This window comes from Mesitornis unicolor, unplaced genomic scaffold (genome assembly GCF_000695765.1).
Source record: "Mesitornis unicolor isolate BGI_N332 unplaced genomic scaffold, ASM69576v1 scaffold32560, whole genome shotgun sequence".
Classification (NCBI taxonomy): Eukaryota; Metazoa; Chordata; class Aves; order Mesitornithiformes; family Mesitornithidae; genus Mesitornis; species Mesitornis unicolor.
The window spans coordinates 1-18,760 of NW_010156794.1; the positions used below are offsets into that span (position 1 = coordinate 1).

General features: G+C 50.6%; 2 protein-coding genes across 2 annotated transcripts; one reads left to right on the plus strand and one right to left on the minus strand.

Annotated features, from left to right (window-relative positions):
• The first annotated feature begins 7 nt into the window (after positions 1 to 7).
• On the plus strand, positions 8 to 4,133 carry LOC104534924 (tetraspanin-6-like). The gene is made up of 6 exons (XM_010194491.1): positions 8 to 157; positions 299 to 373; positions 953 to 1,051; positions 1,322 to 1,477; positions 2,168 to 2,251; positions 4,036 to 4,133. Exons 1-6 carry the CDS (start codon positions 74 to 76, stop codon positions 4,102 to 4,104), a joined length of 567 nt encoding a protein of 188 aa, XP_010192793.1. The 5' UTR covers positions 8 to 73; the 3' UTR covers positions 4,105 to 4,133.
• A 3,352-nt stretch (positions 4,134 to 7,485) lies between these two features.
• On the minus strand, positions 7,486 to 15,839 carry TNMD (tenomodulin). Its single transcript, XM_010194502.1, has 7 exons — positions 15,792 to 15,839; positions 15,530 to 15,664; positions 12,249 to 12,389; positions 11,369 to 11,470; positions 9,351 to 9,504; positions 7,973 to 8,145; positions 7,486 to 7,695 (listed from the first exon to the last, which is right to left on the minus strand). Exons 1-7 carry the CDS (start codon positions 15,837 to 15,839, stop codon positions 7,486 to 7,488), a joined length of 963 nt encoding a protein of 320 aa, XP_010192804.1.
• Between the last annotated feature and the right edge of the window lie 2,921 nt (positions 15,840 to 18,760).

Here is an 18,760-nt window from a genome sequence, read left to right on the forward strand (position 1 = left end):
CTGGGGCAGGGTGAGCCTGGCCGTCTACTTCTCCCTGCTGGACGAGAAGGCCACCAACGTCCCCTTCGTCCTGATGGGCGCTGGCGCTGTTGTTGTCCTCCTTGGCACCTTCGGCTGCTTTGCCACCTGCCGCGGCAGCACCTGGGTGGTCAAGCCGGTGGGTGGCCCTGAATGGGGTGGAATGGGGTCCTATCCCCTCCTAACTTACTCCACCCCATCCCATCTCAACCCCATTCCCTCCTGACCCACCTCACCCCATCCCACCTACCCTGTCCCATCCTGCCCTTTATGCCCACAGTACGCCATGCTCCTGTCCCTCATCTTCCTCATCGTCCTGGTTGCTGCTGTCGTGGGGTTTGTCTTTAGGCATGAGGTGAGTCTGGGTGGCTGCTGCTGGCTCCCAATGCCGCAGAGTGAGTTTTGTGCTGATTTTAACCCAAGTGCAGTTGCAGATGTTGCTGGAGGGACAAAGGTGCTGCTGGGAGCAGTGCTTAGTTTATCTAAAACAGGTTTAAAACACACCAAAGAGCAGCTTGGTCCCGGTAAGGACCCGTAAGGACAAGGCTGGGAGTTGAGTCTGTCTGGCACATCACGCTGTCCCTCTGCCAGAAAAGGTGAAGTAGCCCTGGACTTTAGTTTCTGGCTTTGGTCTATCTTCTGCAATAATGCCTGTAATTAAGACTCCTCTGAGGGTTCCCATGCTGTGGAGCAGCCTGTTTGGGGGGGAGTTGGCACTGTGTAGATCCTTGTTATTACATGCAGCATCCCTGCTGCAACAGCACATCCCAGCCTGCCCTTTAATATAGTGTTTAATTGCCTGGGTGGCCGGATGAATGTCTGCTGGACACAGCTGGAGTCATTCCTGCCATCGCTGAAGAGGTGACTGATGTGGGGGTGCAGGTCCTGAAGGGCGGGAGGGGATGGCACCACTGCAGAGACCTCTCTCTTGCAGATTAAGACAAACTTTGAGGGTAACCTCAACGTGGCCTTGAGGGACTACAATGTGACTGCTGATCGGCACAGCGAGGCCGTTGACACCATCCAGAGAACAGTGAGTGCCTAGGCTGTCCTCTGGCTGCAGCGGGTGGGTGCGCTTACCTCACCCCAGGGTGTGCCCTGGGACGTCTGGCGTTACTCACATCCCCATTGCGGCGCTGGGGATACTTTTGCACCGCGGGCTTTGGTGTTTTGAAGGACATGCTGAGCGAGATGGGGGCAGTTCCTGGAGGTGCAAGGGCATAGGAGCTGTTGTAGTGGTGGTAGGACTGGCAGTACAATACCCAGGCGTGACAGCGTACTCCAAATCTGCTTCCCCTTCCAGCTGCACTGCTGTGGAGTGCAGAACTACTCAGACTGGGAGAGGACTGAGTACTTTACCCAGAGGGGCATCCCCTGGAGCTGCTGCAAGAGTCAGGACGGCTGCTCAGAGGAGGATCTGAAAGACCTGAGTAAAGCCAAGCTGAAAGTGTTCGTGGATGTAAGTTAAACTCAGAAAAATTCCTCTGCCAGTCCTGGAGGTGGGGAGGGCAGAGCTGGGTGGGTAGAGAAGGGCTTGCCCTTCCCTGGTGGACTCAAAAGGAGAACTGCTCTCTCGATACAGACACCCTGTGGCCCAGGGACTCATCTGAGGTGGAGGTAGGGGAAGGGTATGGAGGAATGAGCCTTTTCTCATGTCTGAGACCCCCCCTACTCCTTCCTTGGAGGTTAAGGACCAGCTGGACCCAAACATTTGTGCTCAGGTCTGTGTGCTTTGGAGAACAGGTGAATAAGGAGGTAGTTTCCCAGTAAAGTTCATTTTGGCAGCACTGACATCTCTCAAGGGATATGCAGAGTCCTGACCTGGCAGTGAATGTTGGGCAAGCTCACTGTGATGCATCTGACGTTCCCCTTATGAGTCACCTTGCTCAGCCCAAGGCTCCACTTGGGAACAGCCCAAGGGCAGCACTCCCCTTGATAGTGTAGCTGGGCTGGGAGGCCAGCTGCAGTGCTAATAGGGAAATGACTTTGCTGAGGTCAGGCAGGAAGGTGGCGGCCAGAAACCTGCTGCCTGCATGGGAGCATCTTCCATTGGAGCTGCTGGTGCTCTGGGGAGGTGCTGGTTTGTCCTCGGGGCCGGGGGGTGGGTCAAAAGCACTGAAACCATGTGCTCGCTTTCTCTCCTCTGCAGGGTTGCTTTTTCCTGGTAACGTCAACAATGGAGTCAAAAATGAGCATTGTGGCTGGAATCTCCTTTGGCGTCGCCTGCTTCCAGGTAACTCGCCCTTGCTGGCTGGCACAGCAGTGCCGAGTGAAGCTAGCATGTTTCCAGAGGTATTTAATTTCTGTGCTAAGTCTGGTGTGTGTACAAAAGGCATGTCTTGCTTCAGCCAGGAGGAAGCAGCTATCCTGCACATTCCTTTTGAGTTTAACCAATCTCCAGTCTCTTAAACCCAGGGCTGAAGCACCATCTGTTTCTGTGAGCCCAGGTTATTTGAGGAAAGCTCCTGTCTGAAACCGCCAACTTCCAAGAAAAACCCAAATGGAGCCTAGGCTACGTGAAACAAACTCCCTGTGTTTGCTGTTGGCAGGGATCAAATAGCATTCTTCCTACCCACCGACCTTGCTATCAGGGAGGCGTTTTGGCACTGTTTCTGCATGACTGGGACCCTGTGAGCGCCCATGGAGCATTGCTTGTGCTGGCAGCTCATGCCTCCGCACGCTCGCCACCTTACCCTGCGATTGTTTCCTCTTCCTCCTGCTCCACCACCTCTCCTTTACTTCATCCTGCAGGACGCTTCCTGCAGCAGCCACAGCAGCAAAAAAAAACGGGCAGGCTTTATCCTGACAGGAAATGAGAGGCCCCAGCCCCCAGCTCTGCCATGCTGGGCATTGGGCACACTGATGCTGTGGTGGGATTTCCCAAGGAGCTGAGGGTTTTCTGATGCGCTGCAGTGGGAGCCGCAAGATGTGCAGCTGCCCCTTCTCTAACTGGTTTCTGGAAGCTTGCTGGGCTCTCAGTGCTGAGCAGCTGCAGAGCGGGCTCGGCAGGTGTTGACTTTGGAGGGACAGGAATTCATCCTCCCCTTGATCCAGCATGTGAGGCCATGGTGCAAGGTGCTGTCCCACAGGACTGCTGGCTGATGGGGAGGAGGAGAAGGAACCCTGCCAAGATATTTGTCCTGTAATGAGTGTGTTGTTGTGGGTTTCCTGTAACGGATGCACTAAACTGGGGGAGAGGTGGGAGCCAACAGCCTCTGGCAGCAGTTTGTGCTAGTGAGTGCTTTTGGTTGTGGCTCCAAGAGTCAGAACAGGTCTGCTGTGCCCAGCCACTCACCCTCCTCTCCTCAGTTGGGCTGTGGTTGCTGTGGGGTCACCAAGATGTGACCAACACACAAATGGTGAGCTGCATGCTCCCAGCTGTGAAGTTATCTCGGCTGATGCCAGGCTTGGGAATTGAAACTGGTTCCTGGCTTTTATCGCTATTTCAGCAAGCCTTGCTGTGTTGTGCTGCTGGCAGGGACCCATCATGGAAATGTGCCTCTAACTTGACTGGTGTAGGTCAAACTCCTGCAGGATCTGGCCCTAAATGTGTACACAGGGGCTGAGAGACCACATTGCGATAACAGTAACATGTCCTTCAGATGCTGATGTGAGAACAGCAACGTTTCTTCCCTGCTGTCCTTGCAACAGAGAGAGGTGGCTGCTGTTCTCTAGTGGCTGTGTAATTGACTGTGACTCTCCTGATATCTGTGTAATCTCTGAAATTGCCATAAAGCAGTAGATGCTTCATGAAGCAAAATGTAACAGGATGGGACATGGAGCATCTCTTGTGAGGATCTTGTTTGGCTGCTGCCCGCCAGGATCCTCCACTTCAGCCTCTCTCAGTTACTCCACAGCAGGGCATGTCAGCCCGTGTTGTGGTTTGTAAAACCCATTGTCCATCTTTGGATTTTATAAAACTGATGCTCTGGAGCAATATGTCAGCCTTTTCCCCCAAAACACCACATCCTGGTTTTGGTTACCTCTGATGTGTGGATTTATTTTTCTCTTTTTCAGTTGGTTGGCATCATTCTTGCCTGCTGCCTGTCCCAGTACATCACGAACAATCAGTATGAGATGGTGTAGCTGGCTCCCAGCATGCTGTGGCTGCGGCTGGGTATGTCCAGCGATGTAAGCTTGGTGGCTACCTCTGCATCCCTGGCTGCTGCTTGGTTGCCCCTGGGGACCTTCAGCGCAGCAGCGGGTACCACTTTTGGGGACATACGGGGATAGAGGGCACCTGCAAGACCATGTCTACTACCTCATTTTAAGCTGAGTGTAAATCCAGTCTTGTCTGTTAACACCTTGTCTTGTTCATTGCAGGGTATTCTCTCCGTGGTCAGGAAGGATGCCCCCACCTCTGGTTATCCTCTGGTCACCGCTTTGTGAAATCTTCCTTGGAACTGTCTGATCTTCTCAACTAGCTCATAGAAATGAGTGCAGCAGCTGTCCTGGTGTGCTCAGGGACTTGTCCTAACACTACTCTGCTGTGCCGCCGCCTGGGATAATTAGCGTAGCTGCAATGGTTACAGCAAGTGCACTTCTCCAGGTGCCGCATCCCCTGGCTCTTTCCTTGGCAGCATGCTCGAATGCTGTGCCGAACCGACCGTGCTGGTGGGCTCATGGGACTCCCAGCGCTTGTCTTCAGTGCCTCCATCAGGGGAGCGATGCTTCCCCACATCTCTGGCAGCTCCTTGATGTCCCCTCACTCTCTGGACGCAGCTGCTCTCGAGATGGGACTGTTGCCCCATTAAAACATGGCCCTGCCTGCCTGAAGCCCTTGGCTTGTTGCCAAGCTCTCTCATCCCTGCCCTGGGTTTTATGTACTTTTTTATTGTTGTCCTTTTTAAAGTACAGGCTGTAGTGATTCTTTAAGCTGTAGCGAGGTTTGGTGGTGTAGCTCCTGGTGCCTTTACCTTAGTAGGTGTTCTTGCACCAAGTCAACTGTGACTTGATTGTCAGTATTATATGCTGCTTTAACTGGTTTTGTGTATCAAGTAGAACTCTTTTGTCCTGAGACACAATAAATATTAAGATATTTTACTCTATGAAATCTCCTTGGCTTTTCTCTTAATCTCCTGGAAATTCCTCTGCTCAAGTCCCTGTGAAGAGCAGCAAACCCCATCCTGGGGGTCAGTCCGCTTGCCTCAGGCCAGCTGGTAAGCTCTGGACCATCACAACTTGCATTTCTCCAATGGTCACTGGTGCACTTGCACGTACAAATAACTTCTGTAATTGAATTTTCTTGATACCAGTGGTTGTGTAGCAGTGCTGAAGCAGCAGGCCTGGACTGTCCCAGCCCAGGAGCCAGGAGGTGAGTTCAGCCCCTGCAGATGTGTGCATCTTCTGCCATCTGGCCACTCACTCAGGGGGAAGAGCAGGGCAATGTTGCTGGAGCTGTCTGGTTCCCCAGCCTCTTCCATGGGGTAAGACATGTGGATTTAAGCTTTTGTGTTTGTTTGCTACTGCTCATCTTTGGGCTGTTTCATCAGCCAGCCTTTTCCTTACTGAGCATGATGCTGCAGTGGTGCAGTGAAGCTCCCCTCCTGCACAGCTTGGATGGTTTTTGCATCTCAAGCACCAAACTTGCAGGAGCAGTGGCTTGGAGCAGTTGGCTCGCTGCCGGGGCTGCCTGTCCTCCTGGGGAGGAGGCAGGTGTAAAAGGAGGGGTTAAGCCACAGGTAGGTGTGATGGAACTCTGCATCAGCCCTCTGGCAAACAGCGCTGGGTTAGCCCCAAACAAACCACTCTGTGGTACAGCAAATGACCCAGTACAGGCCAGTCTTGCTGCTGATGGAGGAACCCAAAGGGGAACACCTGAAATCCTTATGTTGTGTTTAATCCAGGTGAGTAGATCAGACTGCTGTCAGTGCCTGGCTGGCTGAAAGCCGCCTGGGCCAGGACGGCAAGGCAGAGTGCATCGGACCACAGAAAACAGGGTGGAGAGATGGCTGACAGTGATTAATGGGTGGATGGAGGCAAGGCAGGAACAAGTTTGGATGAACCCATCCTCATCAGAAAGCCTGCATGGAGGGAAATCACCCTGCGCTGGTCTGTGTCCTGCCTCCGCAGGCAGCTCCTCCCTGGGGTGGACAGTGGAGGCAATGCCAGGCGGGTGGGGATGTTGCTGGCAGGGGGTGGCATGGGGAGCCAGGAGGCTTCCAAGCAGCTGCAGGAAAACCAGCACTGGCCGTTTGTCCATTCCACCCTGAGGAGTCTTGTCTGGCCTGCTTGTCCCCACAGCCAGCGGCAGGCACTGCGGCCATCAGAGGGTGCAGGTCTTATCTACTGAAATAATGCTTATGTAGACACTTTAATTTGGAGAGACATCAGGGCCACCAGGAGGTACAGGCATGTGCTGGGGGAAATGCTAGGACAGTGCTGTCCTGGCAAAAGCATCAGATGTACCTTCATAACCCAGCTGGACATATCGAGCCAGGACATGAGCACCTCTGACTGGCCCCAAGGCTTCGGTTTACTGCAGCAGCTGTGGCTGGGTGGGTTTCACAGGTGCCTGCTGCGTTTGGACCTCCCCTCTCAGGGGGATAAATGTCTCGGGGAACTTGTCAGAAATGCCTGGTGTCCCCAAGGCCAGTAGGTGTCGCTTGGGATGGCACACAGGGAGCTATGTTGCACTGTGCTCCCAGCATTTTAACCACATTGCCTGCACAGCTGTGAACAGGGATGGAGGGAACTGCCCCTAAAAAGTGCTCATGTCCCCGAGGGAGCCGCGGGGATGGAGGGAGGGCCTGGCTGCCCTGGGAACACCAACGCCAGCACCCTGCACAGTCACAGCTAGCAAAGCCTGACCTCTGCTTCCTGCTCTGCACGTATGGCTGGGCAGGCTTCCTCTGGCTTTGGCCTCCCAGTTCCTGGGGCCTCCTTACCCACATGCTGCCATGCTGCATGTTGCTCCAAAAGGGACTGGTGTCACCCCTGATGTGTCACTAGTAAGGACCAAGCACATCAGAGCATGTGGGAACAGAGGGTTGGGATGCGCTGAACAACCACCAATGCTGCTATGGAGCAAATTAGGGATCTTCGCACATTCCCAGTGAGGCGAGTGTTGGCTGTCACAGTACCTGAGTTATGGATGTTTGTGATGAGGCAACTGAGCAATTAGATCTCTTCTCAGACCCATTAAGCATCACAGACTGAGACTAAACAGGTTTCCATTTTCTTTGCAATCGCTCATACAAGGCGTTTATTTTTTGCCTCTTGCCGCTCAGCGTGGTGACGATGCACTCGAGCACAGTCACCTCCAGCCCTGCAGGAGCAGCATGGGATGCCAGGGGACAGGTGATGCATGCTTGGCAAGGGTGCCACGGTCGGCAGGCTTGCATACTTACTGACAATCAAGCAGGTAATAACCTGTGTGTTGGCTACGTTGGGGCACATCCAAAAGGGTGGCAACATGGCAGGCGGGCATGGGGCAGCACCCAAGCGCTGGATGCTTTTCAGTGGGCGCTACACCCTGCCCAGCATCCGCGCAATCCACCAGTTGCAGGGCATGATGATCCGGCAGATGACCCTTCCACCCTCGTAGCAGTAGGGGTAGGGGTAGTAGCCCAGGAGGGGCTCGCAGACCCGCCGGCAGTAGCGGTTGGCACGGCGGCACTGTGCACAGCAGTAGCCTCGCTCGTCCCACAAGGGGTGGAACTCCAGGCCGTTCTCTGACTGCCAGGAAGAGCCAGTGTCAGCACAGTGAGGAGGATACGTGACTGAAACACCCCAGGAACATGACCGGGACACCCCAGCAGCATGGACAGAACATCCTGGGAGGGCAGCCTGGGCACGCAAAAAGCATGGACAGACCACCCTAGGAACATGGCCAGGGAACCCCAGGGGCACAACCAGGACACCCTGGGACTGTGGCCAGGACACCCTAGGAACGTGACCAGGACATCTCGGGAGCATTGCAAGGGCACCCCAGGGTGCGACTCCCTGCACTCACATAGTCATTGATGGGCAGGTCCTCCTCGGTGAGCTGCCGTGCCCGACGCTTGGGTCCTGGCTGTGCATCTTTCTCCACCTCACGTTTGCTACCCCTGTCCAACCAACTCTGGTTGTCTACGAGCAGCTCAGGGTCTTCTTCTTCTGCCCCTTCAAGACTGGCCAGCTCAGGAACTACAGGAAGAGCCCAAACATTGCTGTCAACAACCAGAGATCAGGGGGACAAATGCAGCAGCAAGCATTAATGCCTCTACCAAAATTTGGTGCCAAGGTACATGAAAAGCTGTATTCCATTGCCCTCTGGTCTTACCAAGCCTGGGAGAAGGGCTGTAGGAGATACTACGGCAGGAGGAGAGGGTGGAGAAGACAGAGCCTCCCCGTGCTCATAGGTGGTGGGGTGCCCATGGTGCTGGCATCCCCTGCATAGGGCTGTGGGTGTGGGGAAGCATGTCCTCATAGTGGGCTCTGCTGCTGGGGTGGCATTTGTGGAGCCCCAGCAAAGTGATACGATTTGGGGCAGGTTAGGCCTAGCTACAGCACCCATGGCTTAGGTGAGACCCACAGTGACATTGATTTCCTTTGCTGAAACTCAGCTGCAGACAGGGTCTGAGAGTGGGGACTGAGGAAGCTGAAGGGGAACAGCAGCCGAGGGCAGCAGCCTCCCTCTGCATCGGTGATCTCTGATGCCCACTTGCTCTCAGGACCATCGATGGCCATGAGCTGACTGATACCTGTGTGGAACAAGATGTGCTGCTGTGGCTGCAGAGCAGAGGGAGGTTTCTGGGCAGGGGTTTTTAAACTAGCTTGTTCAGACAGAAGTAGGTTAGAGAGCAGGTAATTACACTAGCAGATCTCAGAGGCTGCAACCTCTGCGAGGGCTATGTAGTGAGCAGCTGGAGGTGGCAACCCCGTTGTGTGATTTAGATGCAGATGCCTGCTCATGCTCTGATGATCATGCGGTGATGAGAATTTAGGTGTCCTAGTTTCCAGCAGTGCTGGCTTCTCTGCAGGTACAAAGAGTTTTTTGTTTGTTTGTTTGGTTGGTTGGGTTTTTTTGTTTTAGTTTTGGTTTTTGGGGTTTGTTTTTTTTCCCTGCATTATGAAGAGGGTGGCCACTCTGCAAAGTGCATAGTGGTGGGGAGCCAAGAGAGACAAGTGCTTTGCCCAGAGACACTTCTCCCCATGCTATTACATTGGCCATGTTCTCTTGTGGTAATGGCCAAAATTGTGTTTACATCTGAGATGTATTACGAGGCTGTGGAAATGGGTTCCTACCATGTTGCACTAGGGCAAATGACAGAGAGGACATGGGTGGGTGGCAGGACTGGTCCTGGCAAGGGGGCTCATGAGCATTTTGGGGAGGAGGTGGCTCCTTGTACCTGCTATTGGTGTTGGGTGGATCCAGTAGATGGTCATGTTTCTGCAAATGTCAAAAATTTTGGAGCTTTTCAGGAACTCCTTGTTCTGAATGGGCTTCTCTCCAGGCACCCAGACCACAGACTGCTCAAAGTAGGTGGCTGTGATTTCTTCTCCCTGGAAGAAGAGCAAGATTTCACCCTAGTGTGGTGAGACAGCCTCTTCCCACCACTGTCTGCTTCTCCTCCCCTTGGCTTACCCAGAGGCACCTTTGTCCTCCCAAAGAGTAGCTGGGTGTCATCTGCCTTGGACTGTGGTGCTCGCTGGGTGCATGTGCAACACCTCACTGGTCCTCATGAAGGAAGACCCATCATGAGCCTTGTCTTTCCTGCTCGCTCTCAGCCAACACCACCCTGTTCTCTCCTCCCTCCATTCATTGTGCTTCAAGAGCCTTCTCCTGTGCAGTCTGCACAATCTGGAAGAGCCTTCTGGAGCGCCCCAGCTCATTTAAAACCAAGATTAAAACATATCTCTGCTTTGCTCTTAATACTTAATTTCTCTCTCCTTCTGCTACTGATTACATGATCGAACACTTTAATTTATTCCTCACAGAAATTCTTTGCACGGCCATATTCTGAAATTTATACTACATGTTTCTGCTGTTGCATTAGTCCATGGTGTGTTTTGGCAGTTGCTTAGGGAGGGAGATATATAAAGATTATTGGATGGGTCTGTGCCGACCTATCTGCCAAGGCAACTCTGTCTATGTTGGTGGTGGTAGCCTGTAAAGCAAGCTGGCAAATAGCATTTTTCACTCCAGAAGGCATCTGGAGCTGTATTTCTCTTTTATAGAGTTTTTCCTTATGGCTTTGGGAAGTCTTAGGAAAAAGCCAACACAACCTAACTCAGTCTGAATTGGTTTTTGAGTCTGTGGAGAAAGCCACACGTTTGGGGAGGTGCTGCCTGAAGGACCTGGCAGCGTACAGGCTCTGGGAAGAGATGACTGGATCTTATATCTACATTTAGCTCATGGGTTGTGCATTTCAGCTCTCTACCTGGGACAATGTTCTGCTAAAGCCTGGCAAGTCATATCCCTTTTATGAAAGTAGCCGAAAAGATCTATTAGCTTCTTATAGGATAATCAAAGAATCGGCATCTGCGAATTTGGGTCATGATTCAGGGAAATGTTTCTGCCCACGCTTCATTTCAAACATGTGTCCTGCTGGCATTTTATCTGCAATGTCTTCCTTGGGGCTGTTTCAATCTGCTAATACCCTTCGTCTCGCAAATGGGAAGGTGGGAGGGCTGTGTCACGGGGCTGTGCCACCGCTGGGGGCTTGGGGATGGGGATGAGGACAAGGAACAACTGCTCTCAAAGGACTGAGCCATCACCCCGGGTTACACTGTCTGAGAGGGGTTAAAATATGGAGTCAAACAATTTTTTTCCATGTGGCATGCAAAATGTGAGGCCCCTTGCAGCAGGACATTGAGGGCAAGTTAAATGGATGCAAGAAACAACCAGGCACATCGATGGGAGGAAGGTCCATGCAGGACAGGGAGGTGGCCCCAGCCCGGTGCTTCCCACGTCCCGGGGCTATATGCCAAGTGGTTTTTCAAATCAAATTTCTTAAACATGGCTGCTCTTTTAAATTCATTACTTCTGCCTCATTCTGCTTGAGAACATGAGGCTCAATTCTAGGAGAAAACAATTTGATTGACTTTTCGGTGCCTGCCAAACCTGAGCTGCCTTGCAACCTTTTGACTACAACAGGATTATTGTTCTTGATCTCTGGTATTGTGCCGAGAGGTTTTTGTCTCTTGGCTGTCTAATCCTGTCTCTTTCCTCTTGTTGTTTTTAGAAGCAATTGTCTGAAATAAGATCATTTTATGAAGTGATCACAACTTATTATTTCTTTATTGCAGCCACTCTCAGAAGGCTGGAGCAGATGGAGGGTGGTGGAGATGGCAGCCAAGCTCCCCATGCCAGGGAGAGGAGTGGGTTTCACTGAGAGCAGAGAAGTGTCCTCTTTGGTTCACCTACCTCAAGCTCGGGGATCTTGGCCTCTGTGGTCTCAGGTAGGACTTTAGTCTGAGTTTTGATGAAACATTTTTTAAGTCCCACAAAGAAGATGCCAGTTATCCCCTACAGCATCAAAACAAACACCAAAAAAAGCAGTCAGGGCAAAGCAGGAGGAAGTGAATAACCCCATTGTACTGAGGGTACAGCTGGATGAAGGTTTAGTCGTATTTTTCCTGTTGCTGTTTTTTTGCAAGCTCTGTTCAGATATACTAGCAGGTTCTCCTAAGGGATATTGCGTTTTATAGTTTGGAAGAATTTGGCTTTTAACAAATATTTTAAGGCAGATAGTAATAAAATTTTACTTTGCTGTCCTTCTTCTAATTACTATCATGAGCTCTAGTAATCATAAAAAAAAATATGCAGAATAGCATCTGACCGTTATGGTTATATGAACATTCAGCCCCCAGTTCCTGCTAGGCTATTAGCTGAAAATTTTGCCATATGTCACTGCACAGGGTATTTCCCTACAAATTTTAATTAGGTTTCAGAGAGAGCCTCCAACATTGTCATGAGGTTTTAAAGCTCTCCAGACAGACAAATGTACTGGGCTTGGATAGATTTATGATGATTGCATTCCTTTGCAAGGGTAAATCCAATAACTAGGTCTTGCTTTTAAGATGCATTTTGTTGGAACTGAACAACTATTAAATACTGGTGGAAGCTTATGTAGATACACATCTCCTTTCCTTTGAGAGCATCCCCAGAGAGTCTGCATATGGGCATTGCTCTCCCTGATCATCTTAGGTCCTGCTCCTGCAACCCTGCAGAGTCCTAAGGGAGCCCATTGGTCCTGCTGGAAGATGACAGGCAGGCTTCCGGGGACAAACCCTGCTGCACTCACGTTTTTGAAGTCATGAATCTCCAGGATTTCCTCGCTGCCGTTCCCACTCCTGAAGGTCTCTGTCCTGGCCAGCGGGTCGATCTTCATCACAATCTTCTTCTTCTCACCGTGGCTGAAGAACGTGTGCTCCATATCATAAACCTGCGAGGGCCAAAACCACAGAGGGGTTGGCCCAGCCCCTGCCTGATTTCACACACGGACAGGTGGGCAAGTGGGCTGGTGCTGGATACCTGATCCCTGGTACCCTGCCACATGGCCGGTTGCTTCCCTGCATCCTGGTTCTGAGCCAGGATGATTATCTACATTGTTAAAGGAGAGGCAGTTCCTAGGCATCGGGGCTGGGAAGAAGGGCAGGATGGAGCTGGGCTGTGAGGAAACATGTGCCAAGCCTGGGAGAAGATGCTCATCTCACACTTGCACAAGGAACTCAGCCTTTGCCAGTGCTTTCTGTGATACAAGCCTGTTCATGTCCCAGGCTGGACTGAAGTCCTGAGCCCAAGGGACCTCACTTTCCCCTTTTCCTGGCTTGCTTGCTCCATCTCTGTGCCTTCTGTTTTTCCTGGAAAGGCAGAGGTAAAAGCCTCTCTCTGCCTGGAGGAGATCAGGGATTGCCTGCAGATCAAAGATCTCCTCGAGGGCTGCTGAAGAGCTTTGGGGCGTAGCAGCTGGCTTTCCAGTGGCACTCATCCCTGTGGGGAGCCAGGGGAAGCAGTGCTCTCGTGCTTACCGCACTCAGCCATCCCGGCAGCCCTCCAGTCTCTGCAGATGCCTGACCCTTAAAGAATGAGTAGTGGCAGATGTTATTTGAATCACAGAAATGATCCTGCTGGCGTGGTGAGACCCGGCAAGCCTTGGGGGGGCGGGGGTCTCAGTTCCCAAATCAAACGGTGCTGTGCGGAAGCAAAGGGCTTGTGCAAGACCCCCCAAGTCCATATGACGGGGGGAGTGATGGAGGCAGGGGGACAGAAAAGCCCTGTTCGTTCCCTGGCGTGGCCATGGAGCTTGGGAAGGAGCACCCTGACCCCACGGCAATGCCCTGGCAAGGGGCAGGGGGCTCTACCTGTGGTCCCAACCAAAACCTCCCTTCGCAGTCCATCCCTCCCTATAAGGGGGTTTAAAGCCCCCTTCAAACCAATGTTTTCAGCACCAGCACCCCCCATTTTGTGACTGCTGGTTAAGCGTGGGCACAGAACGGGCCATGGGTAACTGCTGGGTACCTTTGCCCTGCTTAAAAATTAGAAGAGCGATGTGTGCCTTGGCAGCCATGAGCATCTCCTGTCAGTCAGCAGGAGGCTTTTACAGAGAGATAGGGCTGTCAGTGGATTTTATGGTATGGTAAAAATAGTCCGAAGCCTAAAATGGCTGTAAGGCCACTGGTTTTGACTGACAAAATGTGCACGGTGCCATAAACCATTTCTAGGAGGGTAGGATTCCAGGTGGCACCTTACCTCCAAGTGCCTCTCCATTTAAGAAGAATTTCTTTTGCCAGCGCAGTGGCCAGCTAACCCATTTGGGCTTGGCTGACTCTGTGCTGCTTAGAGAGCTGTGAGATGTTTTATAGGGCTTAAAATGACACTTGCTTGTCAATTGTTGAAATATATGCCTTGCAAGGCCGTGACGAGCCCCTTGTTAGCTGACTCATTGCCTTTGCTCACCAGTGGTGCCAGCCGACACAGATGCTGCTGTGCGGAGGGCAGCACCATGTTCAAGGCCACCCCTCGGAGGAACAAGTCTTCTTTAAAGATTTTTTCCACTCTCCACTTGCATGAAGGGAGCTCAAAGGGTTTTTTGTTCTTTAAAGAGTTTAATTCCCCTTGGTTTATATTTTGAAGCATTAGGAACTTCCAGCCTTCCCCCTCCTGCTTTTCCCAGAGGACTCCCGGGCCAGTCGAAGAAGCTGCTTCCTCATGGTCACAGAAGATGCGGCGATGCTGGACGCTGGGAGCATCAGCATGCAGCTCCACCGCAGGAATGTCTTTGCTTTCCTGTGACCTTGAGCTTCGCTTGTCCACCCATCAGGTGGCGTGAAGGGCTTCCAGAAATACTGACAGACTCCAACTTCCATCAGGCCAACGGAGCCAAGGACCAGTGCCCAGGATAACCCTTCCATGGCTGCGGCAATGGCTCTGCACCACTGGCTGGGATAAAACTCCTCTCCAGGGGTTAACGGCCTCTTATCCCCACAGCTGGCACACACCTTGTTTTTCGAGGAACAGTAGAGACTTTATAACTGTCTTGACAGGAGCCTGGAGGCACATATGGCTTTCATTACTTTTTCTTTTATTTTTTTTCAGGTTATTTATTTCTATTTGCTGATAAGAAGACAAAGTTTCTGGCGAACGGGGTGTTTCCTCCACCCAGCAGGAAGGCTGCCTGGCTGGGATAGCTCAGCTGCAGCATGGGGCAGGGAGGAGAGAGGCAATGCCACTTTGGGAAGGAGGCCACCTTGGCTGCACACTGGAATTTTGGAGATGCTGTTGAGAATTGGCAAAACCCTCCAGAGCCAGAGTGCAAATCGGGGCCTCCTGGATGAGTGTGGAAACTCAGAAGGGAGGAGGATGAAGAGCTGAGGGCTGGCTGTTGGCTTAAAAGTTAAGTGATTTGCTTGGGGTATGGGACAAAAAATAACGGTTTTGGCAGAATTGCCAAGATGCTGGGCAGCAGTGGGCAGAGATACACGAGAGATGTGCAGCTCCGCTTCCAGCCCCAGCATGGTCAGCATTTACAGCAGCATCTGTCTAGGGAGCTGGAAATAAATGAGCACAATCCAGTTAGCAGGAGCTCCTCCAAAAGCTAATCTGTCTCACCATCCCCTCACATTGCAGACACATTAAAGTAAGAAATGTAATCCATGACAATCAATCACCACTGCGTCCTGGCTTTCTCTCCTCTTTATGCGGTGGCATAATGACTTTTCCACCAGTTTCTGGCAAGATAATTGAAATGAAATGGAAAATATTTTCTTACTTGTCATAAAATTTGCTGCTGGTGAAATAAGAGTAACTTTAACTCTTTGTGGTGTAGGTCCCATCCCCTGTAATTGTCAGTTAGGGAAAGAATGTGGTGACAGAGAGACAAACCCAGTCTGTATAAAGTAAAAGCTAGTTATGAATAATACAAAGATTTTTAAAAGTCCCATGAATACTTGTAGTCTAAGAAAATGCATTTTGTAAAGTTGCCTGGGTTTCAGGGTGTTGAAAGTTTCAGTGAGTTAGGTGGGGGGACAGCTCTGTTTGGGGAAGCAGCGCTCAGAAATGTCAGATCAGAGAGTTTTTACTTACTTTTCTGGGTGTTGAGTTCCAGAGATATTTGACACCAAAAAATATCAGAATAAGAGAAATGAGCAGCACGCTGAATAACAGTCCGCAGATCTGGTATCTGGTGCACGTCTTCTTTCGCATCTTGGATGCTTCTGCCTAATTAATGACAAAATAGTGATAGCCAGAGCTCTGTTGATGAGTCCAGCAGGGACGGGTACACATGCATGTCGGACATTTGTCATGCTGATGAGCTGCACGGTGGCAAAGCAAGCCCTGAACTTACATCCAGAAAGCAGCAGTGCTCCGGGCTTTCCCGAGCTGTTCCTCCCATGATCTCCTCTGTGTACAAGGAAGCAAGCCTGCTCCGAGGTGGAGTTACAGAGGCTCTGGGCTGCAGATGTGGTGGGAAGGCTGGGTTGCTGCCACCCCCACCACGGCGTGGCCAGCTTTCCCCCACAGTCTGCAGGATGCTCCCGCAGCACTTGCTCTTTGCAGTGTGCAAGCGATTCCCACACTTTTGGAGATGAGTCTACACGTGGCGTCCATCAGCCACGTCCAGAGCCAAGTCTTCCTTTAAATCTCTATTCCTGCCCTCTGCTTCTGCCCACACACAGGTTGCCAGAGGGGCCCATGTGCATGTGTGTGTATGCATGTGCATGTGTGCCTATGCATGGATGTGCATGTGTGCGTGTGTGTGTGCGACAGTGCTCAGCGCCAGCCCTCAGCACCGCGACGTGAAGCCTGAGCTCTCCCTGTGGAGGGCTCTGGCATCCTGCACCTGCTGTGTGCAGAGCCGTGCCCCAAAGTCGGCTAAGCCAAGAATTTCCTGACTGATTTTTTTTTCCCCTATGTTGAAAAATTTCCATTTGTTGAAATCGTACCATTTCTTCATGGAAATGAATCCATCTTAAGAAAGGCTTTCAGAAATCCAGCATAATGTTTCTAGTCTGAACAGGATGAGGCTCCCTGGTGTAGAGGAGCTGGCATGTACTGTTTATTCTCATAAAAACCCAGAGTGCATCATGGACTAATTAAAATTGCACTGAAAAAAAGAAAACCCATGTCAAGTTTTGCTCAGGGTGAGCAATGGAGAAAGAAATTACTTTTGGTAGGTCCAATGCTGGCTTTGAGAGTGTGTCAGGGCATCATTGCCTGCAACCTGGGGGTAAATCCAAGCACGACAGAAGCAGAGTTGCTGAATAGCTTGGGGAATGCATTGGACACATGTGTGGGGTATGGGCTTCCTGGCCACGTAACCCAGCACCAATCGCTCAAGGATATAAAACACACCAAGTTTTTTAATATTTGAGAGGCAAATAACAGAAGGGAATTATATTGACAAGTGAAAGACAGCAGGTTATTTGAAGGAGAAAAATAACTTTTTAATGGCAAGCAATCCCAGGCAGCCTTTGAAAACATCTGAAATGTTTTGGAAATCTAAATGCAGCAAATCTGTGCAGACACCAGGTTTGGCTTTCTCTACTTTTCACCAGAAAGTTTCACCTCTGAAGCTTTTGTTATTCACTGGAAACTGAAGTATCTGAAAACATTTCCTTTTCCTGTCAAAATTACAGTTTCAAAGGAAAACTTTGGAGCAGCTCTACTGAAAGACAGTTATGATTACAGGAAAGAATTACAACAGCGCCATTAAGCAGACATAATTGATCAGCATAGCAGCGATCTTCACAATATGCCCCACTCCAGGCACAGGAAACACTGCAAATACCACTCATAAACCAAATTAGGCATTATTATTTTATTACTGTTGTAAGGTAAATGTCAAGCTTTTTAATGGCAATCACTGTAACTCCAGCAGGAGTCAGGTGTCTGAATTAGCTGGAAGAGGTGAGAACCTCCCAGGGCTGGAAGTTAATAAAACTCAATAAATATCACCAGCCCCTTCAGCATTCAGGGTTTCAGAGAAAGAAAAAAAAGTCTTTTCCACGAAAAGACAACAATTTTTTGGGAAAAAAAGAACCTCAAAACCTTGTCTTTAAGTTGACAATCAGGTTCTCTGTATAAAAAGCAGTTCCAATGGAAATCTCCCATCAGTGCAATCACTAATTTTCCTTAAAGCTAATGAGCGCAAGTCTATATGACAAGGGAGAATTTAATCTGATGTGAACTAAGGAAGAGAAGCAATACTGATATTAATGTGTGACTAATTGATACCCAGAAGAACATTTGAAATTATTAAAAGGCATTTGATTTTTATACAGGACAGTAAGAAGCTCATTGCCTACAACTGGTGCATCCTTTCAGTTTTCTACTTCTTGCTCCAATTTACCCAGAAAAATCTATCGTATCTGCAGTGTAGCTTGACTGCCACATAAAATCTCTGTGACTGGAAATGTTATACCAAGAAATTCCTCCTGGACAGCATGAAGGTTCATACATGGTGTGAGCAGGGGCTAGAAACCTGGCAGAAATGAAATAGGTCCCCAAACTGCTAAAAAGAAGCCCCCAAAGCAGGGGAGCTCGGGCAGCAGTCTCCAGCCAAAAAGCCATCATGATTAATATGGTGCTCTTTGTTATAATGAAAAACCCATTAAGGTCAGTGGCACTAAATTGGAATGATGGAGACAGTAAAGTTTAAAATGAGCCATAATATTCATGTGGATAGTGAATTAATTGGGCAATTCCATAGGTAGTATGTAAATCATATCATTTACCTCAGGCCACAGTGCCTCATGGCTCTTGCTGCAGAGTGGTGTGGTGGCAATGGTGGCATCCATTCCCAGCCGGAGCCTGAGGGAGTGACATGGAGCTGCAGCACCTGGAGGGACCCTCCTATGTTTGTCTCTGCCAGCCTTGGTCCCTTCTCCTTGGGTGCCAGTGAGGGTCTCTCAGTAGGAGAAATACCTCTTGCTTTGCTCTCTTAGGTGCACCAGCCCCAAAACACAGCCAGAGCACCGGCTTACAGCTTGTCTGGGGTGCTGTATCCAGAGTTCAAGATGTCTGTCCCCCGTCCTACAGCCGTGGTCCAAGGTGTCTGTTTCCTGTTGATGTTCCACACACAAAGCTCTGAGCAGGCTGCCAGTAGATTTACAGACCAACTGCTCCTCTGGTTTGGGTGGGTCTCTCAGGAAAGGCTTCCTTGCCCTTGAGAGACATGCACAGCACCATCACACAGCCCTTAGCCATCTCCTGCTGCTCTTGTGTCTTGGACTGGGACACGCTCTGGGGGCAGAGGGCAGTGATTTGTACCAAAGTGAATAATTTACATGAATGTTGGTTGGGCTGCCAGCTTCC

Excerpts from the sequence above, each read along its gene's own strand:
- LOC104534924 (XM_010194491.1), top strand. The coding sequence starts at position 74 with ATGGGCGCTGGCGCTGTTGTTGTCCTCCTTGGCACCTTCGGCTGCTTT. Across the intron at positions 1,052-1,321 it reads TTGACACCATCCAGAGAACA|CTGCACTGCTGTGGAGTGCA; the intron begins GTGAGTGCCTAG and ends TTCCCCTTCCAG. Across the intron at positions 2,252-4,035 it reads TTGGCGTCGCCTGCTTCCAG|TTGGTTGGCATCATTCTTGC; the intron begins GTAACTCGCCCT and ends TCTCTTTTTCAG.
- TNMD (XM_010194502.1), bottom strand. The coding sequence starts at position 15,839 with ATGGGAGGAACAGCTCGGGAAAGCCCGGAGCACTGCTGCTTTCTGGAT. Across the intron at positions 15,665-15,791 it reads AGCACTGCTGCTTTCTGGAT|GCAGAAGCATCCAAGATGCG; the intron begins GTAAGTTCAGGG and ends GTCATTAATTAG. Across the intron at positions 11,471-12,248 it reads AGATTCATGACTTCAAAAAC|GGGATAACTGGCATCTTCTT; the intron begins GTGAGTGCAGCA and ends TTGATGCTGTAG.